A 21713-nucleotide genomic window follows, 5' to 3' on the forward strand; every position below is an offset into this window, starting at 1 on the left:
GCTGGCCCTGGCCTACAGCTTGGGCTGAGACAAGTGGAAGAAAACAAGGTGTAATCAATAGTAATGGTGGGAAAATAAACACTACACTTTTTTCACTTGTTCATCAATAAACATACTATCTGTTCATTGGCTGGCTAAATTTCTGAGCAAATATGACATTCCATAACGTAGAAATATTGGAAAGTTAATTTTGGAGCAATTACACCCTTGCAGACTTCCTCAGCTTTCATTTTTATTTTTCATTCAACAAGTTATTAGTGTTAATGATACCCTTGGCTAATCCCATCCTCACAGGACCAGGTGGTACATGTTAACACTTCCAAATTAACAGCTGTGTTTCAGATAGAGACACTGGTAGGCTTGTTCAGCCCTTTATAGGAGAAGAAGTTACTTGTCTCACTGCATTGGACAGGGTCAGGTCAGTACTCATGGGCTGGCACCAGTCTTAACTTAAGAGGTTCATTGTAAGGGTCTGCAGTAGTGTTTAGGCCAACACAGAGAGTAAAAATAAAGTTTCAGGTTAGCAGGCAAGAAAAAATACTGTAAGAATTCAAAATATTCCAGTTTTAAACCAAGAAGAGTGATACACTTTTCCCTAAGACATACGTGCCTATACCCTTCTAGTTAATTTATTTACTGTAATCTCCACTATAACTTAATTTTTCTTAAATAGGATTACATTGAAGAAACAAAGAAAATGTCTTGCTAGAAATTCCTGGTTTGCCTTCAGCTGAATTAAACATGAAGAGAGATTTGAGCAGGGACAAGCAATTTTATAACAAGAATTGTTTTTACACATGCTTTAAAAAGCACTTTTTTCCTTGTGAATATTTGTTTTTTCTTGATGAGTGACTGGAATGTAGTGCTTCTACTAAACAAGACATACATGTGAGAGAGAATGATATCTGTCAATTGTATTAATTGAGGTGAAAAAAACCCACTGGATTAAAAAGGAAGAGCATAGTTTTTAATGTTTTAAAGTAGTTCTAGTGTTCCATAGCAGTGCTAATTTATGTAATATCACTGTGACTTTTATCTATCATTGACAGATGTATATATATGGAAAGGGGTTTTTAATATAATTGTTTAGTCCATAATTATGCCTGCACCAATATCACTGTTCTCATAAAACCATATACCAGGACTGATGCAGCAAAACTAATCCAAAACCTGTACAGCACATATAAATAATGTAATAAAATTACATTATTTTAATGTACAATAATAATGTACATTATTTTAATTACATTATTTTAATTACATATAAATAGTGTAATAAAAGCTGATGACTTTTAGGCCCTTGGTATTACAGCAGCAGGGAACAACTTCTTCCCGCACAGAGCTGTAAAAGGATCAGGACTTACTGCCATTCCACTGCCTGCATCACACAGCTCAAAAGCAGATGGTCCTGGCAAATTCTGTAGGTGTGTGAGGTGTGCTGACTGAGGCAAGAATTGAGCCCTTGTGTGAGACAGAGGTCCAAGTTTCAGAAAAAAAACCACCTTGTGTCTTCAGTCATCTGCAGTTCATTCCTTTTAAATGAAGAATTGCCCGAAACCTTCTTGGAGAGTTTTCAAGTCTGATATAAATATTGTGCTGACTCAAAGTACCTAGGAAACAAACTTCCCTGCAACAGGGTTAGTGCCAATTAAGATTGGCAACTAATTCTAGCCCACTGTAGAATTAACATGGCAGCTCAGCATGGATAAGATATTTACACTCATGAACAAATAAATCATTCTGTTATCCAGACTAACAGAAAGAAGGGATAAAACAGCAAAAGCAAACCCACCGACAATCCTGGGTATGTAAAGAAAGCATTAAGAAGAGATTAGTGAGAGTGCAACACTGACACAGGTAGTAGCAGTATGCTCTGTGATGGCTGGGATGCCAGCAGATTGCCATACCATAAACAAAATACTGCTTCCAGACCTGATCTGACTTCAGGACAAACCCAAAAAGCAGTCAAGTACTCTATTAATCAAAAGATAGTTGTAGATACAATCCCAGCTTCCAATCCCACCACAGCCACTCTATTTGCAGGTCCCAACAGTTCCCTCTTGTCATTTTCATCTCCTATTTACTACTATGGCCTGTGCCATCCACTAATCACCATTTCATGTACCTTTATCTCTGGCATTCTTTTTTGTATCCTGCAGTTGCTCTAACTTAAAGCCTTGTTCCTCAGCAAGCAGGGTTTATAGGTATTGGAAGAAAAAATCTGGTGGAGCTCCTAGGGAGAAGCAGAGAGGTGGCAAACAATTAGGCACTATCTCTTTCTCCTTGCAGTACCATGGAATTGGTGAGAGAAGTAGATGGGCAGAGATACTATATGCAGTAAAGGGACACACAGAAAAGTGCAAATGAAACCCTCCATGCATTTTCAAAAGGATCAAATAAAGAATCCTCCTTTCTCTCCTTGGTTGCTTGAGGATTTTTATTGCGTTCTTTAACACCAAGGTCTTTAAGGGGCTCCATAAATAGCACCTTAATCTTCAGCTGGGAACCAGTTACAAAGCACTGAGGACATTTAACCCTCAGTAAGTGGTCTCCTACAGCATAAAGCAGATTAGAGGGATCCCCAGGAGACACTAAATCCCTGGGCCTCCCCAGTTGACAGCCATTTCTCTGGCTGCAGAAGCAACCATCAGCAGCTGTTCCAACACAGACGCTTCCAGGTAAGGCAGATGGGCTCCCTGCACCCACTTCTCCCTAACTGCTACTGCTCTCCTCATCTGCTCTGCTCTTTTCCTTGGAGTCACTCTCTTGGATTCCTGGGTCAAGCAAGTGAAAGGGGTTAGGGTGGACTAAGGAGAAGGAACAAGATACCTTGGTTACTGTTTTGGACCAGGATGCAGAACTGTTAGGTCAGTACTAGAAACAAGGAGATACTACCTTTCAAAACTGAAATAATAGAACAATTCAGATGACTGTGCTGCAGCTGAAGAAGGTACAGGAAGCTTTGTAAAACAATACAGAAAGATCAGACCACTATTTCTCACACAGATACTCAGATCCAGGGCTTATTTCATGCAATTACTCAGCAGTGTACTGGCATCTTAACAGAGAGCAAGCAAGGAGGCCCCAGACTTGACACCGCAAACTGGCCAGGTGCAAAATCTGTGTGCTCCAGGAGGATCTGTTACACCAATTTCCTACTTGGTGGTTTGAGACAGTCTTGCAGGAATTGTGCTTCACACACTATCCACAGCAACTCATTACTGCATATGGTATATAGTTACTAATATTCTACATATGGTTGAACTATACCTTTATATCCATAAATTTCCAGGATTTTCTATGTCAAAACTATAGGAGGAAGAAAACGGGAATTTTTACTTTTGTACCTAAGCACTGGATTGCAGCTGATCCTTTAGATAGGTGCAAAAATCCATGGAGTTCCATATCCAAGCACAAGCATTTCCCAGACTCACTTTGACTAACTTTGGTTTATGCTACGTTTCACTGCTGGCAGTGGAACTGTTGTACCTACACAGGGAGCACAAGTGGTTTTAACATCCATAACTCACAAATGCCACATGCAGACGTGCTTTCACAGTTTACAACTCTGCTGAATTGCCTTCTCATAATTCGAAGAGTGCTCACAGAGTTTCCACTGCATAGCAAAATTATTTCAAAATAAGATAAGAATCTCTGCTGCAGCAGATGAAAAACATTTGTTTGGAATAGTTCAGCTACACTGCAGAAGAATGGCCTATTGCATTATGTATATCCTTATTACAGAAACTGGAGAACACAGTGGGATCAAGTTACCCATGTTCTCTAGTCTTATTGGCAGTTTTGGGTATTTGTTCTATTTTCCTACTGGAGCCCCATCTAATCTAGAAGATGACTAAGATGACAGCAATTCAGACCAAGACAAATTTTAAAGCACAAGAATCCAGCATATTTGTAGCGGGGCACATTCATTTTTAAAATATGGAGGACCATAAAAAATTAATTTTAAAAAAATTAGATTTTAATAACATATATAGTTTAAAAGCTGACATCATCTAAAGGTATGAACATTGCAAGCAAGAACATAAATACATTTGATCATGAAACAAGTCCTGGCCAGAAGTGGAAAATTATGTTCCTCACTCTTGCAAAGATGTGTTGGGAAGGGTGCAGCCACAAGATGTCCAGATCACTAAGGGGACAGGCTGAGTGAGCAGTTATAAGGAGATTTTGGATAAATTACATAATCACTTAAACAATAGGATTGAAGCAGCTGAATCCTGTCCCTGTGTTTGCCTTTGACTTATTTCAAGGCTTCTATATTCCAAGTCACTTAAGCCATTCCATTTATTCAAAGTTTGATGTTAAAGTTCCAGTTGTTTTTTACTTCATTAGCAGTACTCAAATAAAACCAAGAGGATTAATAGATGTTTTGGCAACATAAGGCTGATGTAAAATCCATGTACATGATGTCACTTATACTCTGTCCCAAAATAATCAAAAGGAAGATAGTTCAAAGCCATCTGATTACCTTGTTGGGCAATTTTGTCTCAAGTATTTCTGAGAAGAATAGATACAATTGACCTTAGCACCCTTTTCTGTACTGTCAAGTCTCTGCTAAACAGACCATTTGTATCCATCTTCTCCTCACTCATCTATGACTCCCAAAGGTGAAGAGTGGACTTTCAATGAAAAAATTGCTTGAACCACTTAATCTTGAACCTAAGTGTGGCAGAAAATTTTGCTAAGCTAAGAGCAGTATTAAATCCAGAAATGGGAAGGAACTGCCTGAAACTGTTTTCCAGAAGAAATTGCACAGGAGACCAGGATGACAACTGAACCTCAAAGAGTGGGTGCTTTTTAGTTAAGCTCCTCATAATGCATGCATGTGCAGCTTTTCCCTTTCCTGATATGCCAAACAAAACATCTATTCAATTTACTCATTCCTCTGCATGGCTACTAGAAGCCACCAGGGCTACTGTCAAGGGCCAATGACAGCCAAAAGCTCTCAGTGTTCAAATGCATCTGGTGGAGCACACAGTGCCCCTCACATCATAAGGGGTTGCTGCACTCATTAATGCAGCTGCTGCAATAAATGCACCCTAACCCCACCTTCCATTGCCCTACAGCAATCTCTAATGTGTTGTCTGTCTAAAGCAATCCAACCACCTACAATAAGAGCTATATTCAATTTAGGGAGAAAAAGTATCAAAATATACCAAAAACTCTTCATCCAAAACATTGCATCACCTTCACCACTCTTTATTTTGACCTCTATTGCTACAAGAATCCTGTTGTGTTATTTTTTCTGCCTGTTCAGAATTCCTATTTCCTTCACAGCATCTTACTAAACAGAGTGCACAGTGGAGCTGCCAAATACAAATACATGTATTTAACTTAGCAAGTAAAAGAGGGAAGTGATAAGAATAGAAATTGTCTTTAAGGAAGGAATTAGCATGCCTACAAAAAAAAATCCAAACAACTCCTCAACAACAAAACAAGCAGCTTCAGCCTAGTTCCCCCTTCTAGACTTTCTGCCATATCCTGACTTTTTAAATACCATCTGCCAGCAAGACAAGTTCTTCAGACGTGGTATCTGTTTCTTTGGGTTTTTCTTCATTTAACAGCAAATCATGGAAAATTCTCCTCCACAATTTAAGTCACTAAGCCTCATCCACCTTTTCCTTCTTTAAAACACTATGCAAATGTTTGAGTATGGGATGCAATTTGATTGAATTCTTCTGTTATGAGCTCTGTCGTGGACAGAGTGTAAAGAAAGACCCTTTACATTGGTAGAAGTTTGTTCCTTCTCATGCTGATGCACACATATTTAAATGTGCCCCAAAGGGCTTCTAAACCAAGAGAGTGTACAAAAGAGTGAACTGCATTTGTGCTGCAAGGACTTTGTCACTAAAAAAAAAAAAAAAAAAAAAAAAAAAAAGGAGCATCACTAAAGGAATTCAGTTTGATTCAGCGATTCTCAGCTTGACTTTGCAGTTCTGGAAAGTTAGAATCTTCACCTGCATTTAAATTCCTGCAAGCAGATAGTTGTGCTGCCCTAGTGGCTCCCAAAAGTTGAATGCATCCACCTTTGTTGTTTGCAGCTGACAACTGAACAGCATTTTCTACTGTGTGTACACTGACGCTCATTTTCTGTTGCTTGTACCCAGGCCTTTTCAGAAGAGTGACTTTTCTCCTATCTTGGCAGAGACATATGGCTTATTACAGCAAACCAACTTTGATGTTTCAAAGGTCATATTTTTTTTCTGTTATCGAAGTAAAGAAGGCTTTCCCCCCCCCCCCCCCCAAACCATATTGGGAAGACACATTAATTTTCATACTTTTGCCACTTGGCAAAGAGCACAAGGAGCTATGATCATGTTTTTAAGTTCCCTCCTGGGAGCTCCTTTTAAAACTCCTAGTTTGATTACTACGGTGTTTGTATGAAAGCAAGAATAGCTGCCCTGGTCCACTATCGCAGGAAAGGCAGCAGGGAAGAGTTTATGAACTGTAATTACCAGCTTACCCACTCAGGCTCCTTCCTAAAGCAGGAATCATTCATCATCCTCTTTTGTGCTACCGACTCCTTAAAAGGCCTACTCAGCTTTAACTCCCGGGTATCCCACCACAGCCAGGCTCCCCAGGAGCCCCCGCCAGGGCTACCTAGATGGATTTCAAAGGGAACATCGCGCCGCTCGCCTGCCTTATTTGGAAAACCCTAACTCTGCACGGCTTGGCACAACCTCAGCGGCCGCGCAGGGCTTCGTAAACCTGGAGCTCTGACAGAGATTTAACGAGAAGGAACCTCAGATTGCCATGAACTCCCAGCACCAGCAAGAAGCAGAAACGAGAATAAAAAGAGAGGGCGGGCTGACAAGAGCCCAGCGAAAGTTGTCGAGTTAAAAACAAGCCCAAAAGGGCCCAGCGAGGAGCCCTCGAGAGGGCTTTGCGCGTGTTTAGCCAAAAATCTTCAGGAAGGAGGAAAAGGGAGGCCGGGGGTGCGAGCGAAGGAGCCGGTCCGACCCCGGCGGGCGAGTGGCCAGTGGTCCGGGGACACCCGCGGCCAGCGGCACGGGGACCCCCGCCGCACACGCTCCTCCGGCCGCGCTCAGGCGGGCCGGGCGGGGGCGGAGCGGCGCCGGGACGCCCCTGCACCCCCGCGGCGGCCGGGAGGCCTATGGGGGCGCGGCGCCGCCGCCGGAGCGCCGGCAGCCCCTCCCCGCCGCTGCCTGCGGGAGTGGGAATAAAGACAGATAGCGGGGCAGGCACCGGCCGGGCGGGCGGGACGGAGCGCGCACAAAGTTTCCTGCGGAGCCCGCGGGCGGCGGCAGCGATGCCCGTGCTGCGCGGAGCGCTGGGGCTGCGCGGGCGCCGCCGGCCTTAGGGCAGCGAGAGCGGCGCGGGGCGCGGCAGCGAGCCCCCGGCCCGTCCTCTCCTCCGGGCGGCCAGGAGGAAGCGCCGCGGGCAGGGACGGGAGAGCGGCACTGCCGGAGCGCGGGGAGGGGGACCGGCACCGCGGGGCCAGCCGCGCCGGCGGAGCCGGGGGGAAAGATGAGCTTGTTGTCAACCATCGACACCAGCGCCGCGCCCGTGTACCAGCCCGCCCAGCTCCTCAACTGGGTCTATCTCTCGCTGCAAGACACGCACCAGGCCAGCGCCTTCGATGCCTTCCGACCCGAGCCCTCCTCGTCCCAGCACCCCGACCTCGGCTACACTAAGAGCACCCCGGAGCTGGGCTCCTCGCTCAGCTCCAGCTATCTCAACAGCTTCTTCCAGCTCCAGCGGAGCGAGGTGAGTCCGCCGCGCCGCCCGGCGCGGAGCCCCCGGCCCCCCCGGGCCACAACCGCCATGATGCCTCGGCAGCCTCCTGCCCCCTTCCCGGGCCGGGACCGAGCCCGCCCGGAGCGGGGCAGCCCCGGTCCCCGCCGCGCACGCCGGGGCGGCTCGGCCACCCGCGCAGGCTCCTTGTCCTCCTGCCTGGCCGGCCCCTTCCCGCCCGGCGCTCCCTCGCTGCCCGTCCCGCTAACGGGCCGGGGCGAGGCGCCGCCGCCGCCGCGGCATTGGCGCGGCCGCCGCCTCCTCCCGCCGCCCGCCAGCGGCGCGGGGCGCCCGTGTTGACAGTCTGGTCAATGGTTACACGGATTTCCCGTGCGCAGCCGGGGGGACGGGGGCAGGACACGCAAAAAGTGCTACATCCGTCATAACGTGCAAAAATACCACCGCCGCCGCCACCCCCACTTTTTTTTCCCCCCCCCCTAAAGCGTTACTTAAAAAGCTTGATACAAGAATACATATGGCTTATGAGAGATCAAAGGCAGGCACTATTTGAAAGGAAGAAATATAAACAGGAACGTGATAAAAACAGCAGAAAAGTTTTGTGCACGTTTCATAACGCAAAACAAGACTAAATGTAACCAAAGGGAAGGAAGCTAAAAAACTGGGATATGCAAAGACAATTCGCTGTGGAACTCCCTGTCACAGGAAGTTGTTGAGGTCAAGCACTTCTGCATTGGAGGGGTTTCACATGTGTGGAGATACTGCAAAGTGGCACCTCACACACCACAGCTCCCAGCCTCTCCAGAAAAGACCCAGCTACAGTTTGCACCCCACTGTGGGACTCTTGCCGGAGGCATTCAACAGCGGCTTTGTTTGATATGGTCAGATGGACTATACATCCCAACCTGCTCTGGCACTTCCCACAGAATGACATTTCAAAGTCCTTCCAGCACCTTTTGTGTTAAACGTCGTCGACTTAAAATGTATTCTCAGTCAAAGTACACCCTTCTGTTCTGTCACAAAAGTTATGGAGTTATTACTTAAAACTAAATCAAATTCCCCAAGTGCTCTTGTAAATAGAGCTGCTAACAGTTGAGAGCCACAGTTATACAGTTATTTCCTTTAATTAGAAATTCTTTCTTAAGAATTTAACAGAGCACATCCAATCTCAAAATAAGTACTATTTTTGAGAGTATGTAGTTCGAAACCCGTTCAACCTGATTAAGTCTTACTAAGCGTGACATGACATGGGCAGTTCAACAGCATATAGACCTAACAACCACATTGATTTTGCAAAAAGATTAGAAGGCAGTGCAATTTAAACTATTAGCTACCTACCTGTTGATGACAAATTTTAGATTTTACCCCTTCCTGCTTGGCTTACAAGCTTTATGGTAGCCAGGTAGCAGCAAGACTCCAGGAGTTCGGCAAGCATGGATTCCAGATCGGGACTCTGTGCAGGCCCGTGTTTGTTGAAGTCGGGATACACTCTGCTCACAGCAGGTCCTTTATTTTTTGGGAGAAAAAGGAAGAAACAAGTAAATGGATTCTGCATTCAGGAAGCCTTTGAAACAGTCTCTGAGAAACAGTTTTCTCTTCCTGACAGGTCCCCGAGTTCATTTTCGGCTTCTACTATACTCTGTGCAAGTAGGGGCTAATCCTTTTGTCACACTCCCTTTCCACTTGGCTCATAGTTCTTTCCATTTTTCCCCCTAACCTTTCTTCTGGAAAATAATTTCCCTGCTATGCCAGGCCTTCCTCAGGCCCCTGTCTCTGCACCACTTCCAAGCAGTCAGTCCCTGTGCAGCCTCCCCCAGCTGTGCTGTTTTCAGATCCCAGAAGTCACCTTCTGTGTGGATTCCTATCATCCACAAGCTGTAACTTTATTCTGCTCTTTTTAACCTCATTAGAGTTTCCTGAGGTACATGAACAGCAGCAGCAACTGAGAATTCCAGCTCTGTAGAAAGCCAAGAGCATTCACCATTCAGGAAATAAGAAGCCATTTCATTCTATACATATATTTTACCATTTTTAAAAGATAAAGCATGTTTGTTTGTTGCCATTCATTTTCCAGCCTGTGACCATAGCATTGACTATGTGGCTGATGGAGACACTTCTGCATTTCCAGTATTCACCTGAACTATGTCTTAACACATGGTAACCCGAAAAGAGGGAAAGGAGCACAGTTATCTCCTATGGCATGGGAATGCCCTGCTGGATATACCCTGAAGGAAGTAGGGAACCCTCTCATTTCCCAGGCTTACACTGCCTGCTCATACAGCAGCTTTCATTCAAGGGTTTAGAAGGTGCTAGAGACACAGTTGCTCAAAAGAAGTTCTGTCAATATGTTAGATGCTCTGTACTTTCCAGAAACGGGAAACTAGGCTGCTTTTTGGCAGGAGTCACCCAAGAGTTTCCGACAATGCCATGCTCTTAATTCTTGAGATTCTAACATCTGTTTATTTGCAGATGCCATTGGGTATACACTACATATTTCAACCGCATAAAATTATTTTGGAGAGCATTAGTACTGTATGCTGTTTCTGCAGCAAGGGGGCTTATGCTATCTTTGGAACAACACATAGCTTTCCACAGTCAAACTGTTGACTGTTTTCTACACAGTGCTTGCTTTGGTTGGCATTTTTTTTCCCCCCTCATGGTTTTGTCCTGGGTTGGCTTAGCCTGGAGCCGAGCTGTGACAATGATTGACACATAGCTGTACACAATATTTGGAAAGTGACCTAATGAGGGTCCAAAATAGCAACAGATTGAAAAATGATAGGATCATAGGGTGTAAATAGTTGTGTGTCCTGTATGTTGCCTTGCAATTGAAAATTTCTGGAGATGAACACTTGGAATAAGAGACAGCACTTGTGAAAAGTTGCTATTATCCAGGGTTTGCAAGTCTGCATGGCACTGCCTGTGTATGTGACTTGCATACTGACCAAAGGAACAGGACAGAAAAAAAATAAAAGTGCCAGCACCCACAGAGTAGTCTTGTACTTCAAGATTTTTGTCCTCCAGACATTTTCCACTACAATGGATGCCTTCTAAATAAACATGATGAACACAGCTGTTTGGTGCATAAAAGCCCATTGTACCAAGAAAAAAAAAACAACAATAATAAAGGTTTAAACAGTAAAGCAACAATGAGTGTTTTGTTCTGTATGCAAGACTCGTTTTGCAAAACAGACCTGCTTTAAACCAAACTTCGTGGCAGCATTTGTTGTCCTAGATATGAAATAAAAGCACGTTAGACCATTAAAATGCAATAAATTGGCCACTGAACTGAGCTCCACCCTCATTATAACACCATCCATCAGAGCCAAGTATTTGAGGCTTTGTTGTGAGGCTGGTTACATGGAATTTAATGCCTTTGAGACACAGCCAGGTATCTGTGGCTTTGTCATTGAGGGTTATAATTGAAAAATCTAGAGTAAGGGGGCAAGAGACTCATAAGGTATTTTTCTACACCAACAGGAGGCATCCTTCCAGGTCAATGCTGTCTTTGGCCAAGAAGAGACAGCAAGCAGTAACTAGAAATTATCATAATATAATAGTTAATTTTTTTCTCTACTTTGTGTCTTTCAAGAGCAAAATTCTTTCTAGAAGCCTCCATGGCAGCCACTTTCTAGATCTAAACCAGATTTTATTTAAGCACAAGTAACTGCACATACTAGATGAGAAAATAATCACCATTTTCATGTTTCTGACATGGAGACTTCCAGATCCAGTCCTTATAGGCAAGAGGGGAACTAACTGGGAATGAGAGCACACCAGCTAGTTCAGTTTGCTACAGTAAAGTATGGATCACTTGCTTGGAAAGAAAAATGTGTGGAGTTAAAAAAAGTTCAGAGCGTGCTGTGGAAAATAACATTGAAATCCCTGTGAAACAAGCAAGTCTAAAGCACTGGAATGGATTAGGCAACTTCCCAAAGAAGATAGTGACATTCATAAGCTAACAATGAAAACTGATGAAACACTGGAAGAACAAAAATGTAGGGAAGGAAATTGGTGGTTCTACAGAAAATATATTTTATCAGACAAACTTGTTGTCCACCTGTCTTTCATAGAATTAGTGGGGTACATACTAGGCTGATACCTGATGAAGAAAGATCTGTTATTTGGCCTAGATAAAGTAATTTGGAGGATAATTATAAGATTAAAAAAAATCTCCATTCTATTAGTATCAGAAGAATACAAGGATTGCTATACCACATCAGGCCATTGGTTCCCTGAATTAAGTGCAGTATCTTTGAGAACAGCCATGATTAAAAGATTTAATTGAGAAAACCTAATGCCTTTTAAGAGGCTGCTCACTACCGGTATGGTCTGAAGGCAAACTCAACAGAGATGAAGGTTAGCAGAAATTGCCATATGTTCCAAAACATGTCCAATTTGTTTAATTTTGTGTAACATTATTAGTTATTCTAACACACAGCATGTTTTTGATCCACAGGGTGCCTAATGTGCTAGGCACTCAAGCGAGGACTTCTTGCTTTCTCAGCTACAGACTGACAGAGTAGCAGTCTACAGTCCCTGAATATGTCCTTTAATAATAATGATTATTATTTGATATATTTCCTAATTTTAATTTTTTCTCACTATTCTTTGTGTACGTACCAACATTGGAGTGCCCTTAACCTTTTCCAAATTTTACTGAAAGGGCAGTACCATAATAATTCCTGTGTTGCAGGAACTTGTGCTCTCTGCCTCAGGATGATTGTACACTACCGATGTTTTGTGGCTATTTAAAGTGCCAGAAAAGTAATTCCAAAATGCACTTCAGGAAGTTGAATGTCAAGTCTCACATCAGACCTCATAAGAGATTCCAGGGAGCTGAATCTCTTATGTTAATCAGAGGACAACATGCATTTGGAGATCTTGGCAAGATCTGCTCTGTTCTCCCAGCACAGCCAGCTCCAGAGCCCTTTTGATGACACTGCCTCAGTGTCAAAGTGCAGCTTTCACAGCCCACTGTACACTGGTCTCAAAATCTTAGATCCTATTACATCTATTTGAGCTAATAACTATTCAGTTCCTAATTCCAATTGGACATATGCTTTAAAATCCAAAAATTTAGGGGTTCTTATCTGTTCTTATCACTGTAGCTATGGCCTCCTGCTTTGCTACTTCTATAGCCTTTGGAAAACACCCACGTTTGCCAGGGAAATAAAAAGCCCACGTGTGAATGTACTATAGGAAGTGGAGTCAGAAAATAAGATCTATATCTTGTATAAAAAGTGTGAAACTGAAATTATTATCCAAATTACATTCTTCCATTTGTATCACCTTGCTATGGCTTTAGGTTTCTCTGTTGTCCAGGATTAAGTGTTTTGTTTGTGTGTGCTTTTGTAAGTGGACTGTATTTAGTACTGCATGTAGCAGATACTCTCCCTACTCTCGACACTTAGGCTGAATTACCTAATAGCAGTTTGCAGGAAGAAATGCACAAGAGCCAAATTTGGTTCACCAAAGAAAGTGTTCTAAATACAATTATGTTGCTTTTACTCTGGCTTCCTTACCTGACTAAGAACAGCAGAAAGTTCCCAGAAGTAAGAAGAAAATGTGTTGAATTTACTCCAACCTCCAGAGCCTCTTGTGTTGCATCCTTACCCACAAACTGCCCCTGCCCCCAGCAAATGCTGCTGTAGCTCTGCAGCACACCTGCCCTACCTCCAAGTTTAACTAAGTCAAACATGACTTACACCTCGGCTTTAGTTTATTTACAGTGAAAGTATTATCCACCATTGTAACCTGCAGCTACTTGCTTTCACATCACAATCAGAACCACGCTTGGAAAGCTGGCAAGAACTAAAATATTAATTGCTGAAAGTAAATCAAGTCTTCAAGAAGAGGAATATGCACTTTCTGCTTTACTACTGATTTCTTTTTGATAGCTTGAAAAGAAAAATAAAATCAAGAAATAGAAGATAGACCAGTTATATTTATTATTCCAGATTACCTGAAAATCATTGCCAATTCTTTTAAATTGCTTGGGATTTTGTATCTATGCAAACTCCTCATTGAGAGAAGCTCTGGCATGCATTTTCTGCCTCACAAATACATTCACATCTTGGAAAAAACCTGTCAGGCAGTATATAGAAAAGAAAAACACACTAACCTATAATTGGAGGCAAAAGGATGTAGAATTCTTGTTACAATTATATTTTATACACAGAGCTTTCATTTACAGTTATTTTATGCGTTTGCAGTGTCTTCCATGCCAAAGCACCCAAACAAAGGGGTGATGTAACTGTATGTTGGGTAATGATTTTTCATCCACTCCTCTTTTGCTCTGCAGACAGACTCAGTTATTCAGAAGAGAAAAGGAAGATCCTTCTCCAGTGAACTGCACAAATGATCAAACAACCGAGTCTGACTTGAAACAATATATTAATTTGTGAAGTGTATGGAATGAATTAGATAACCAAGATGTATAATAAACTGCTTTTATCCCAAAGCCAATCCCACTCTTCCCCCCAACCCAGGCCTTTTTGGTTATGTTTGGGGGATTTTGTGTACTTGTACAAGATAGATAGCTTGCAGACATGGTCCTGTTAGTTTGGTTATTGACAGCTAGAAGAAAATACGGCATTTTACTGACAGATGCTAGGTGAGGATTAATGCCAAGGAAAGTTTTCTAGCTCAGAGTTTAAGCGCACCATAAAAGGACTTTGAAACACAATTTAAGTGAAATTTTAATCTAAAATCAGAGAATCTTTTCCATGCTGCTTTAAGAGGCATGAAAAATAATGATACAGTGCAGTTGCCAAAAGGTGCAAGCACAGATATTACAAAGCCAAATCATACAATTCTGATAATATGTGCATAGAAACAAAAGTGACTGTATCCTTTTACCCAAATTAGATGCATACATAAAAATGCTACCTAAAAAGTAGTACTGGGTATAACCTTCCATTTTCTGAACAGATTAATGAAATGTCACAATTAACACCCATATCTCTCCCCAGTTTGTCTTCCCCAGAATAATTGCCAATGGCCTGATGCCTATTTTGCTACCCTCTGGAACTGCTCTTCCTCTTTTAGAAAGCCACAATGAGATTACTAAATTAAATAGAGAGAATATAAGTCTTTTTCTCATGGTTTACTTAGGTTCTGTGTGGATTCCAGAGTGATTACAATAGATCAAAGCAACTAATTAACTTTTACAAAGCTATTCAAATCTTACAGTAATGCTGACATAGTTCAGACAGACAGTATTTCCTAAGTGTAAAAGCTTGGATCACTTCCTTTTTCCTACAGGTCGGTTCTTATTCTCAGAACCATAGCAAATGATTTGTGATCTGCTAAAAGTAGAATCTAAAATTGTAGACAGATTCACTTGAGGAAAGCAGAATAAATGCAGAGTTACAAGTCCTTTCTCCCTGTCCCTCATTGTCTAGCCAGGCCAGTATAGCTGTGGGGAGTTTTGGTGTGTTTTAAATTTTAACATATCACAAGCCTAGCCCCTTACCTTCTGTCCTGTGTTTTGGTGTAGGCAACTAGTAACAAATCCAATACTTTGACTAAGAGGAGTTTTAAGGAACCTCGTGTAGACCTTTTTTCTTAGCTCTTTCAACTGCTGCTGATGGGAGAACTGCTGCCTGCTCCTCCAAACCTGTTTCTTAAGAAGTATATTTTGTGTTTCAACAAATATAATTTGAAGATTAGCAAGTGCCCTCATGACCCAGGACTTGAGCTCATATGCAAAGCAGAGATAAATTCCTGCTGTATTAATTGGCCACCCACACCTACTCCCTGCATGTGGCAGGATTTGGTGTCTCTTTTCAATGAACACAAGTGCAATACCCTACATAGAAGGATTGTGGGTACCTGGAAATCTGTATTTACATCTCGTCTAGCTAAATGCCAACCAAGCAAACACTTGGATCAGCTTGGGGATCAGCTTGGTCTCACAGATTTCTCTTGCTTCTAGGAGTTCCAGGTATCTCAGTAATCTTTGCAGGGGAGTTGCAATCTATATTTCTTCACACTAAGGGAGCCAGGTAGACAACTATTTTGTAAGTAGTCACTAGGGCTGTGGATACTTGTGGTTGAAAGGAAAGCAAATGATCTATTGTACAGTCATTGCACCATGAAAATAGAGGACTAGCGAGAGTTTTTAAGTGGTTTTGAGCATCAGTGATCCTTGAAATACAGAGGTGTTCTTATATAACCATCTTTCTCTAACATACATTGCAACTAAAATTAGTAGAATAATAGATTCATTCCTATAACAGTCACAGCATAGGAAGAAAAAAACCCCTCAAATCTACTTTGAAACCAGATTTCTCATTGTTATTTTATAATTTATCTGAAGCAGATTGTGATGTTTTAGGTTTGCTTGCTGAGATCACACTTCAAGCTGTGCTGTATCACGGTTGATCAGGAGGGTAGCTTTAAACGTAGATGAAACTGTCTAAAAGCTGGAGTCACAAAATAAAATTCCAGCCTGTCATTTAGTAATAGAAATAATTTATTTTCCTCACTATAGTCAATTTAATAAAAGTTTTTGTCTTCCCATGAGCGCAGGAGCTGAGGCCCTGAGCGCATTGCGAGGGGCCCGTTCTGGGCAGATGATGTATTGTTTCTACCTCTGACAGCGACCTTAGCTTTGCCTCTTTTAAACTTTGGCAGCCATCGCAGAAGTTTCTGTGCCAAGAAGGCATTACTGGATGTAAATGATATAAACAAAACTGTCTCAGACTTAGAGTTCTGTTTAACCCAAAATGGACATTTCTTAGCAAAACCTTTCATCATGCAAGAGCTGCACAGGAGGTGAATGCTTTCCTAAGTGTGTCTTGAACAGGCACATATCTATTTCCGGGTGTTATTTTTCTTGCGTTTGGAGTGTCAAAAGACCTACCAAATGAGAGGAAACTCGACTCTTGTTTTTCAGACTGCAGGTCAGATTGAGACAAGATTTCCTGCAGGAAGCAGAGATGTTAACAGAAAGTGCAGGGATCAAAACATGTCCATCCGTTTCTCCCCTCACTTCATGCTGTACAGCCTTCATGACCTTCTCCTCGCTGGAGACCCCTGTCTTGACCAAAAGGACTTGTTTCTGGGCAGGGGTCTTCCCCATGGCCTCTCCCCACAGGTCAGGGAGGTTGGTGGCCAGGGGAGACCTGGCTCAGGCAGGCAGGGGACAGCCTGGGAATCCAGGGCTCCTGGGGGGATGTGTTAAAGCAGTTTGCAACATGAATGGTCTCCGTTGTCCCTAATATAGTGCTCATGTGTTAGAGCTTCTTCTCTTGAACATAAGTGGGCAGCTGTTGGGCGTTCAGCAGATGAAAAGGAACCCTGCAGAACTTGGTGCAAGATTTAGAAAGTTCCTTCGAGATTGCACACCTCTGACCAGAGCAAATCTCAGTCCTCTCCCACATCTGCCTTTAAAGGCCTTTTGTGAGGTCCCTGTACATTGTGAAAAATGAGTGTCCTCACTGATATCTGCAGCAAACCCTTCTCCGAGGCTGAAATAACACAGATCACACTACTAGGAGAAAGCCAAAAGGCTTACCTGAGCTCCAGCAAGCCTGGAGATGTGACTGAGCAGTTCCTGAACTGTCAGCATAACTTTACCACTGTACAGTACAGAGGGAGCAGGATTCTTTTAAGACCTGAGAAACTCATTGAAAGCTTTGGATCCAAGTGCTAACGACCAGCAGATCTAAAGGAAGGCGAGGTGTTGGTGTGTGTTGCTCTCCAGCCTTGCTGTGATTGAAGGGACACACCAGTCATGCTCAGAGGAGTGTGTTGCACCCACTTGCTGTTCTGCAGTCTCAGCAATTACAACCTGAGAAGCCACAGCCAGCTGAGCTGTCAGATTTGGAATAACTAGATTAGCGAGGTCTATATGCTGGATTGAAGATTCATTGCCCTTCAATGACTCACTTCACAGCCACTGGCAGGTCACACTGCATTTGCAGCTGTCTCCTTAAGATACTGTTTCTGCAGAAGGAAAGGCCTAGTGCCATCTATCTGAAAATATTTAGAAATAGACATTAGTGTTAGCAGTTTAACATAAACATGTATTTGTCTAAAACCTCCTGCAGAAGAAAGATGAATTAAGGTATACTTGGCTAGTCTAACTAGCCAGGAATGCATTAAGGTTTACTTGGCTAATCTACATTTATCTGTGGTTTTATATGAGAACTTGAGTAATTCAGATGTTACTAAAAGTCAGGCCAAAGACCAGATTTTTTGACAGCTGACTTAAAAGTTGACTTCAGAAGAAAACAGAAACCTGAGTCTTTTTTTTTCTTGCTCCAGGCAAACATTTTCTTTACTGAGTGATGAGCTTGGCTTTCAGTTTTCCAATGATAAAATGTTACTGAACAAACTCTTAAGCTGTTTTTTTGTAAAAGTATCCAATTTATCAGAGGAGCTAAAGCAGACACAAGCCATACAGGAGCAGTTTTTGAGGTTTTCCAGTTCAGCCTTGGTAATTAAACTTCTCTATTTCTTCTGGCTCAAATTAATACAACTAAATTTATTACAGTATTTTCATTTAATCCCTCTGTTTTCAGAAGGCTTTGGGGTTGGCCATAAACATTGATGATGATCTTAAAGGTCTTTTCCAATCTAAACAATTCCATTATTCTATTCTGTGATTCTGCATTGGATGTTTTCTTTGGGGACAAAAACAGGGAACTGTTTTAACCACTTATGAAGAGCTGAAGCACAGAGAAGTCAGAGATTTGAGGTGCTCTTCTCCAAACATGGTTGTCTTCTGGTGCAACTGTTGTGCTTTCACACCTATTGCATGGCCCCGAGGATAAAGCCCACATCAAAAGCAAGCCTTAGGACACTAGGAAATAAGACAGCTATAGGCCCTCGGGTTAAGTTTTGTGTATTACACATACAAGCCACTGAATTACTGTTTGCTTAGCTCAGATTTCCCTCTCCTCCAACATGAAAGTAGCAATTGAGTGAGGGCAGTGACTTGTCTATCCTACTGTTTTATCCGTGACACAGCACAGGGACCACTCAGTTCTTATCTTTGTGAAAATCCAAGCTGATAACTTTAGCACCTTTTGATATTTTGGTGCAGGGCTAATGATTAGCATGGCTAGTCTGGTTACTGTCATACAGGCTGGAAAATATTTACAATTTACAGTGTATGAAAACCTTACTTATTCCATACTGATGACAGGGCAATCCAACTCCCTTTTCCTACAAACTTCAAACAGCCATGGCATCTGCTGACTTAAACTTAACTCTGTCTGTTAAGACTGCTTTATTTATGTTAGCTTTATTAGGTCAGCAGCAAAAATAAGTCATCAAAAATTCTTTGCTCTTTACTTTTCAATCATAGATTATTTCATGTTGTGGAAGGGTTGATGACTGGACTAGATTGTAGGACTTTGTAGGATTGAAGTGCTACAGGACCTCACTTCAGTATGTGCAATTACTACAAATGTGGAGAGAACCATAAGCACAAATCATAGTAACTTCTAGAGCATCAGACAGATGCACTGGCCAGATACAGCCCCCATCAACCAGCAGAAGTCATTCTAGCTTTATGTAATGGTGGATATGTTCATCTTTATCACTGCCTTAAGGGTCCAGCAACCACAAACTGAACTTGGGACAGAAACCAGTTTTTCCAGATATACATTTACTTTTCCAGTCCATGCCTAATAAGAAGATACCATTCCCACATGAACAAGTTGCCATTGGTTATTAATACCAGGTGGTCTGGTAGATGCTCAGACAAAAATGTCATAATTGAGATGCTCTTGTGTTCTCTGTGCTTTCTAGTCCCTTTTAAAAACATACCTTTATAGGTAAAACAGTAGCTATACATACCAATGGGAAATTTGGAAAATAAGACTTGCCTCTTATTTATCTTGCAATGTTTCATGGCATATTCACAATGGTTGTCTTTCTTCTCAACATTATACCATTGCTAAAAAAGAAACTGAAGAGATAAAGCCAGGGTTTCCTTTTCTACCTCTTGGCACATCAATCCCAAAAGATGTTTCTGAAAGGCAAGGACCCAGCCAAGGGAATCAAGAGCATTAGCCGATCATTCATGTAACTAGGAATATCTTAGAGGTGAATTAGATACTGGAACTCTTGAGTCACTCACGTACGTTATCCAACTGGAAATCAGAGTGAGGAAGCTGTAGAAGACAATAGCTGCCCTTCACAAAGGACCACACTGCAACCTTACAGATTATGTGCCCTTTAACTGGAAACACTGAGCAAAGAAATAACAAAGGGAACTTTGCTTCCCAACACCACCAATAGATACAGCAGTAAGGTTACTTTTGGAAAATACAATACAAGATTTTCAGTTTGGTTCATATTGAATTAAATTAACAAATTTCATAGGAAGGAAAAAACAAACAAATAGACAAACTTACATTATCAGCTCAAACCTCCCACCAAGGCAGTTTCTAAGTTTTACCACCAGGTTCCCCATCCCCCCAGTATGGCAAGATAAGAAAATCCTGAATTCATTGCAGCTGGGCTGATGAGCCTTGTAATTAGGACATGCAGTGTGGTCTTGCAGGCGCCTTCAGAGCACTAACCCTTTCACTGCCAAATCTTTTCTTGCTTGTTCAAGCTCAAAATGAGACTCTATTTGAGAGGTACTATTGTCTACCATTTAAAGAAATAGGTTGGCTTTGCTAGTGTTGCATTGTGAACACAGAGCAAGTCATTGCTTTTGGTGGAATTCATGAGAGGAGCTGTCTCCCTGCCACCTCCTAGATGAGTACTAATACACTTGAGACCAGAGTGAGTCAGAATGCATTTGTTTCTTCATCTCTGTTTTCTGACTGAGGCCACCAACACTCTCCCTGGCACTCTAATCACCCCCCCCACCCCGGACATACCCTTCTGGTGTGAAGCTAATTCAAAGTTTTTATTCAAAACCCTTCTTAAAAATCCTCTTTGCAGTAGTGCAAATACTTAGTAAGGGCTGAATTGCTGTTCTGCTCAACTGAGTGCCCCAGGAAGAAAAAAAAGGAACCAAACCAAAACTGTTTTATGTATCTCAGCAATATTCATTCACCCGTTGTTTTTTACAATGACAGAATGGAGTCAATCACCATTTCATCACATTTGTTACAAGCCCTAAGCTTTCACTGTTTGATTCCAGGGGCCGGGATGAACTTTCCCATTACCACCCTTATTATATAACTTTGCTTTTGGGAATGGCTTATTTCCTCATCTCTTTCTGAACAACTAGAGATTTCCAGAGCTAGAAACAGGATGTAGCACCACTTGTGCTGGTGCTCTTTATAGCAACTTTCAAGTGCCAGATTGATGTTTTTTCCACGTTGACTTGGAGTCAAACAGATTTAAGGCCATTTTCCAGGTCAGATTGGCAGGAACTGCTGATTCAGTTCGCCTGACTATACCCAGAGGGATGGGCTGCATCTTGGGATCGTCTAGGCATTTTCCAAAGGCATTTTTCATTGCTCTTTAAAGTACTAGTGTCATCGGCAATGTCCATCTTCTCCTTTGCTGTCATGTTCTGGGATGTTGTATTTGTTTCTTCCTTTTTTAACACTGTGCCTCAAGATGATTATAGGGAAGTGTTTCATGGTGCCATGTGTGGATTGAATGCTTTGCCGTGTCCAGCTGTGGCATGCATTGCACAAGTGCCCTACCAGCTCAACCAGGTGGCCACTTCCAGAGCAGTGTGCCACTCTTTGGGCACAGAACCATTGGTGGCTGCTAAGGGTATGATTTAGTGTCAGTGCAGCCCATAGTCCAATGGGATCCTAGCCTCTGGCACAGCTTCTGGCTGCCACGGTTGAAACAAAAGTTTGTGAAGGTTTGCTGCCAGAGTGAGGCACCTTGTTTTTCAGTATTGATCTGAAACGTGCCAGGAAGGGTTGGTGGAGGAATGAGTTACATAATACCCAGCTGTGGTTCCAAATTACTCCCTTTTAATAAGGGCAATAGCTCATTGTAAAGGATGTGGAGGAAAGAAAACACTCATCACTGCATGCCATGTG

The 21713-nt window shown here is 42.4% G+C and overlaps 1 protein-coding gene across 1 annotated transcript in view; it reads left to right on the top strand.

Annotated features, from left to right (window-relative positions):
* Positions 1–7136: 7136 nt before the first annotated feature.
* ZCCHC24 (zinc finger CCHC-type containing 24) overlaps positions 7137–21713 on the top strand; it is a 101350-nt gene continuing 86773 nt past the window's right edge. The window contains exon 1 of the mRNA XM_068197338.1: positions 7137–7749. Coding sequence (XP_068053439.1) covers positions 7510–7749 — 240 coding nt within the window. The 5' untranslated portion in view covers positions 7137–7509. The remainder of the gene's footprint in view (positions 7750–21713) is intronic.

Source organism: Anomalospiza imberbis, chromosome 8 (genome assembly GCF_031753505.1).
Source record: "Anomalospiza imberbis isolate Cuckoo-Finch-1a 21T00152 chromosome 8, ASM3175350v1, whole genome shotgun sequence".
Classification (NCBI taxonomy): domain Eukaryota; kingdom Metazoa; phylum Chordata; class Aves; order Passeriformes; family Viduidae; genus Anomalospiza; species Anomalospiza imberbis.